This window comes from Bos taurus, chromosome 11 (genome assembly GCF_002263795.3).
Source record: "Bos taurus isolate L1 Dominette 01449 registration number 42190680 breed Hereford chromosome 11, ARS-UCD2.0, whole genome shotgun sequence".
NCBI lineage: Eukaryota > Metazoa > Chordata > Mammalia > Artiodactyla > Bovidae > Bos > Bos taurus.
Genome location: NC_037338.1, coordinates 19,536,065 through 19,542,488, shown reverse-complemented (window position 1 = coordinate 19,542,488; position 6,424 = coordinate 19,536,065). Strand labels below are relative to the sequence as shown.

The 6,424-nt window shown below is 42.2% G+C and overlaps 1 protein-coding gene across 3 annotated transcripts in view; it reads left to right on the top strand.

Annotated features, from left to right (window-relative positions):
• Positions 1-35: 35 nt before the first annotated feature.
• HEATR5B (HEAT repeat containing 5B) overlaps positions 36-6,424 on the top strand; it is a 102,484-nt gene continuing 96,095 nt past the window's right edge. For 2 of the 3 annotated variants that reach the window (XM_005212707.4, XM_002691283.7), the window contains exons 1-3: positions 36-99; positions 947-1,094; positions 4,318-4,529. In XM_005212707.4, coding sequence (XP_005212764.1) covers positions 969-1,094; positions 4,318-4,529 — 338 coding nt within the window. In that variant the 5' untranslated portion in view covers positions 36-99; positions 947-968. Of the gene's footprint in view, positions 592-946; positions 1,095-4,317; positions 4,530-6,424 lie in introns of all 3 variants that reach the window. The other variant, XM_005212706.5, reaches the window with a different exon arrangement.

The window sequence follows — 6,424 nt, the reverse complement described above, 5'->3', positions numbered from 1 at the left end:
TTCCTGCCGGCGGGAGTGTGGGAGGCGGGGCATCCGGGTCCCTCGGCGGCTGCTTCAGGCCCTGGAGCTCTGCTGAGGCGCCCCTGCCAGAAATAGGAGGTGAGGCCGCCGAGTCTGCAGCTAGAGCCTGGGCGTTGACACATCCCCTTCCCCAAAGCTCCCGCCACCACGTTGTCAGAGGGCTGGGGACGGAATTCCAGTTCGTAATGAACACTTTCACTTTTCAGCCGCCGACTCCAGGGTTGACAGCCCGGGTGACCGGCGCCCAGGCCTGCGGCGCCTCCTGCATTTCCCCCCGTCCCAGCGCAGCGCTTCAGTTCTCACAGTAGTCGGGTTTACCCGGACCAGCTGCGCGCGCGTCCTCTGCCAGCTGCGTTCCTGCCCCCACCCCACCCCCCACCACCCCCGGCGTTGCAGCTGAAGCTTCGGCCGCGCGTATCTGGCCTCCCGCCGCCACCTCATCCCCCCAAGGAAGACTCTCAGAGACTTCCAAGGTGGCATCTTTCTGCTGGGACGCCTTGAAGTTCTCCTGGGGCAGGTGCAGCAGCGGGAGGGTGCTGTGCATCGAGCAGAAGGAGAGAAAAAAGGAGGGTGGGTTGTCATGCTCGGCTGATGTTTGATATTGGTGTTTCGGTTTTCCGTTTATGAAATGGGTAAAGGACATCTGTTTTTCTTCTGGAACTATGTCTTTTTTGCACTGTTTATTTTAATTTTCCTTTGACCCCATTATCCATTCTTCCTCAACAAGCATGACTTTCATTTGTTTTTGTTTGCACCCTTATCCTTTAAAATCAGTTTCTCAGGTTTTGCTTCGAAGTTATGTACGTGTCCTCCAAGACAGATGAGAAGTAAAGCCTTGTATTTCTTTTCTTAGTGATTATATTCATGAAGCTTGACTTTTAACATGAACAAGTCCTTACAAGAATTTTAAAATTGTTTATTTAAGGTGTGAATTTAAAACTTCAGTCATGGAGTTAGCCCACAGTTTATTGCTCAATGAAGAAGCTTTGGCTCAAATCACTGAAGCAAAGAGACCAGTTTTTATCTTTGAATGGTTGCGATTTCTTGATAAAGTCTTGGTTGCTGCCAACAAGGTATGGTATTGCTTTTTATCTAGTTAACATATGTAAAGAATATTATGTGTACATGCTTTGTAAGAAGGCACATTATGTTTTGGAGGTTGTGGGTCACTTGAGAATATTACACGGTAGTAAAAATTTCTTGTCTGTCCTTTTTCTATTCTGTGGCAAAACTGAAACCTCATTTAAATCTAGCTTATTGCTTGGGTAGAGGCTTCATATTTCTTCCTGGACATCTAAATGTGAGTGGAGAAAAAGAAGATTATGTGACTGCTATCACTGTAAATTCATTATCTCCAACATCAAGTGGTCCCTTAGTGCTATGTAGCAGTTTCAGTTATCTTCACTTGTCTGTCTGAAGAGTTAGCCTTTTTTTTTCCTTCCTTCACAGTCTTTTCATCCAAATTACTTTTCAATATTTGTGTGTTTTACTTTCCGTTTTTAAAATTAGATGCTGTGTTTAAAATTAGGAAATCAAACATCTGATGATCTTTTACCATCTGCTCAAATGTAAGAGGGAAGGGGATATATGTATACCTATAGCTGATTCACCAGGATCTTCCTGGTGGCTCAGACGGTAAAGTGTCTGCCTGCAATGTGGGAGACCCAGGTTCGACTCCTGGGTTGGGAAGATCCCCTGGAGAAGGAAGTGGCAATCCACTCCAGCACTCTTGCCTGGAAAATCCCATGGACGGAGGAACCTGATAGGCTACAGTCCATGGGGTCGCAAAGAGTCGGACACGACTGAGCGACTTCACTTCACTTCATAGCTGATTCATGTTGAGGTTTGACAGAAAACAAACAAAATTCTGTAAAGCAATTATCCTTCAATTTAAAAATAAATAAATTTTAAAAATAAAATTTAAGAGGGAGTAGTAAAAGTTTGCCGGGCAGAGTGATGTTTGTTAACTGCTTTGTCGTTCTTTGAGGAACTCTTTATAGGTTTCTCTTGGCTAGTCATTCCCCATAAGAGCCTTTTTTACTTTTTTTTTTTTTGCCTTTTTTACTTTAAAGTGTCCTAAGGTATATGACTAGCTGCGTAGATTCTAGGATTTTGTGGAGAAGGCTGGGGACTTCAACATTAAGTATGTTAACGTTTACTTAGTCCCCCTGTTGTCAGTGTAGTTTTCCCAGCCCACAATTGTGCCTGAGCTTGCAAAGTCCAGAATGAAGGAGAGAGATATGAGAGTCTTAGAGCTTCTTAAATAGACTCTCAGTCATTCCCTTCACTTCTAGGTGCAACTTTACTCTCTCCTCCATGAGAACTTTGATGCCTCAAAACAAAAGCCACAACATATATGAGCTTTTAGGGGGTTCTGTGTTGGAAGTTGGGGATCTTGTAGCTTTCCTATTGAGTATAGCTCATTCTTTGTTTTCTTTGCCCTTATGTACTTGTGCTTTTTAGTTACTTATTTATTTCTTTGATTGCCCTGGAGTATATTTTAGTTTCTGTAGAGACCGAATTAACACATGGATTCATTACAGTCTTTAACTGAAAGTTCCTATTTTCTCTTAAACTCACTCCATCTGAGTACGTGTTGCCTCCATTTCACTGAAATAGATCTTGTTTTGCCCAAACCAATGGTCAGTATTCTGTCTTAATGGACCCATCAGCAGCTTTTCACCTAGCTGATCCTCTATCTTGAAATACTTAAAAAAATTTTTATTTTGTTGTGAAATTGAAAAATAAAAGGAGTATGTAAAAAGTTATCCAAATTGTGAAGCATAATAATATGAACATCTGTGCTCCCTTCACTCACATTAAAAAATAAATTGTTAACAATACTGTTGATGCACTGTTGGTGTGAAGCTTTTCCTATTTGTGGTTCCTAAGAAACTATTTGCTTTTAGTTCTCATCCAACTTCCCTAGTTACTCCTCCTCTTTTGCTGGCTGTTTCTCAGTCCTGGGCACAGTTGTTTGTTTTTTAAATACATCTTACTCCTTCAGTGACACCATCGAATGTCATGACTTTTACTACCATCTACATAGTAATGATTCTCAGATATCTAACTACCTGCTCCACTTCTACCTCTTGGATATCTAAATGGCATCTCAAAAGTTAAAACCAAATTCTTGATTTAACCCTCCAAACCTGTCCTTTCGCCAGTACTTTCTATCAGGAAATGACCATTTCATCCTTCTGGTTGCTCAAATCATAAACCTTTAGAGTCATTCTTCACTTCCCTTTTTTTCTCAAACTTCATATCATGTTTCTCAGCAATTCATATTGGTTCTATCCCCTATATATGTCCAGAATTCAATTATTTTTCATTATTTCCATTGCTACTGCCCTCATTTCTCATTGAATTTTTGCCACGACTTTTTAAGTGTTCACCATGCCTCTAACCATGTACGTTTGTAGAGTATCCTCAGCTCAGTAGTCAAAACGAGCCTGTTAGAACATTTAATCATGTTCCTCTTCTGCTTCAAACTCTCAGAATAAAATAGAGTTCTTGCAGTGGTGTCTGAGGCACTGCATGACCTGGTCCCTTCTACCATTCTGACTTCATTTCCTGTTGCTTCCTCTGTCTTATTCTGCTCTAGCCACACTGACTTCTCTGTCCTCAAGCATGCTGAGCAAGGCCTTTGCATTTGTTTCCTGCCAGGAATGTTCTTCTCCCAGATATCTGTATAACTCACATCTTGATTTCTCTTCAGGTTGCCTTTTTCTTACTAGTCTCTATAAAACAGTAAGAACTTACACTGTTCATGTTTATTTGTAAACACTCTCCCCACTAGAATGTAAACTTCTTGACTGCAGAGGCTTTGTCTATTATGGTCACTCATGCCTCCCAGTGCCTGGAATAGTGCATGGCATGTACGTGCAAATAAATATTCCTTTAATGAATGGATGAATTCTCAGCATTGATTATGAGTAAATCTGAATATTTTTTCTGTTGCCTAGGGCTCTTCAGAGTTTCTTTTGGTTTCCTTTACTGAGCTATATAGCTTTGTGAGCTACCTGCTTTGCTTTACAGGGGACCCTAGCTGAGTTCTAAGACATTAATTGTCCATACACTCAAATTTTACATCCTTTGATTGTTATATTTTTTAATAAGGCAATGTGGAAACTTTTTGGATATAGAGTAGTCACTTTTACTGATAGCTAACTTTATGGAATTGGAGAAGAATGAAGGAGAATAATCTCCTTTAAATTTGAACAGAACAACCTTTTTGACTAAAAGATAAAATTATGTATAAGAAAAAAACTGACTTTTTTTTTTTTTTTTTAACAGACTGATGTAAAGGAAAAACAGAAAAAACTTGTTGAACAATTAACTGGATTAATAAGTAGTTCACCTGGACCACCTACACGAAAATTGTTAGCTAAAAACCTTGCAGCCCTTTATAGCATTGGGGATACTTTCACTGTTTTTCAAACACTTGATAAATGCAATGACATTATCAGAAATAAAGATGACACTGCAGCCTACTTACCAACAAAATTGTAAGTACTCACTTTGAAATTAACCCTTGAAACTTGTTTTTTTCCCAGAGTAATTTATCTCAATAAGGGAATGGCAACCCACTCCAGTATTGTTGCCCGGAGAATTCTATGGATAGAGGAACCTGGTGGGCTGTAATAGGGTCGCAAAAGAGTCAGACATGACTGAGCGACTAATACTTACACATTATCTTAATGAAGGGCTGCTGATCGTAAAGATTCCCAGGTAGATGGAGCCTGGGGCATACTGTTGATAGTAAAAGCTCTAAGTAGGTCTGGGGAAGGAGTTCTGTTTCAACATATGCTCCATTGTCCCTGGGACTTGTAGCAAAATACAGAGAATTGGTTTGATGTCAGCAATTTGTACAGGGGTTTCTGATAATTTTGAAGGAGATAATATTCTTGGCTGGGATGCAAAGAAAAGATTTTCTAGGTGATGAGATTGATGCAGGAACAGGCAAACTATAGCCCCCAGGTCAAATCCAGCTTGCCACCTATTTTGTAAATAAAGTTTTATTAGAATAAGGACATGCTCCTTCATTTAATAGCTGTTTTCATGCCAAAATGGCAGAGTTGAGTACCTGAGACAGAGGCCGATTCCCTGGGAGCTCAGCTGATAAAGAATCTACCTGCAATGCAGGAGTGAAAAAGTGAGTTAGTTACAAAATTGTATCTGACTTTTTGCATTTCCATGGACTGCAGCCTGTCCTGCTCCTCTGTCCATGGAATTCTCCAGGCAAGAGTACTGGAGTGGGTTGCCATTTCCTTCTCCAAGGGATTGTCCCAACCCAGGGATCGAACTCGGGTCTCCTACACTGCAGGCAGATTCTTTACCAACTGAACCACTAGGGAATGCAGGAGACCCTGGTTCAATTCCTGGGTTGGGAGGATCCACTGGAGAAGGGATAGACTACCCACTCCAGTATTCTTGGGCTTCCCTCATGACAGTAAAGAATCCGCCTGCAATGAGGGAGACCTGGGTTCAATTCCTGGGTCAGGAGGGTCCCCTGGAGAAGGGAAGGGCTGGCTACCCGCCCCAGTATTCTTGCATGGAGAATTCCATGGACAGAGGAGCCTGGCAGGCTGCAGTCTGTGAGCAACTTTCAGTTTCACTTTATTGACTTCTAAGTTAAGGACTTTGGAGAAGGCAATGGCACCCCACTCCAGTACTCTCGCCTGGAAAATCACATGGACGGAGGAGCCTGGTAGGCTCCAGTCCATGGGGTTGCTAGAGTTGGACACAACTGAGCGACTTCACTTTCACTTTTCACTTTCATGCATTGGAGAAGGAAATGGCAACCCACTCCAGTGTTCTTGCGTGGAGAATCCCAGGGAGGGGGGAGCCTGGTGGGCTGCCGTCTATGGGGTCGCACAGAGTCAGACACGACTGAAGCGACGCAGCAGCAGTAGCAGCAGCAAGTTAAGGACTTAACCCCACTCCAAGCACATACTTGTGGTTTGGATCTAGGGCAGATATTTTCAGAGGAAGTCTTGAGGATAATGGCCTTAGGGATGCACCTTGTGAAAGAGTCCATTAAGAAAGCCAGCAGTTATAGTACAATGAGGAGTGCTCTGGGAGGGAAAATAACACCTGAATAAACTTCGCTGTGGTGTAAGGGAAGAGCAGTGTCAGTGAAGGCTTCTCAAAAAGGCATCAGCAAAGAAGAACCATCAAGGAAGGCCATATGGAAATGAGTCAAGTAAGGGGTTAAGATGGGAAAAGGAGAAGATGGATGTGATGGGTTAGGGACCAGCAAGTATTGTGGAAAGGGCCAGGTAGTAAATGGTTTGAGTTTGTTGAATATCTTTGTTGCAGCCACTCAACTCTGCCATAGTCAGTGTGTAAATAAATGAGTACAGCTGTATACCAATAAAACTATTTACAGCAACAGGTGAAA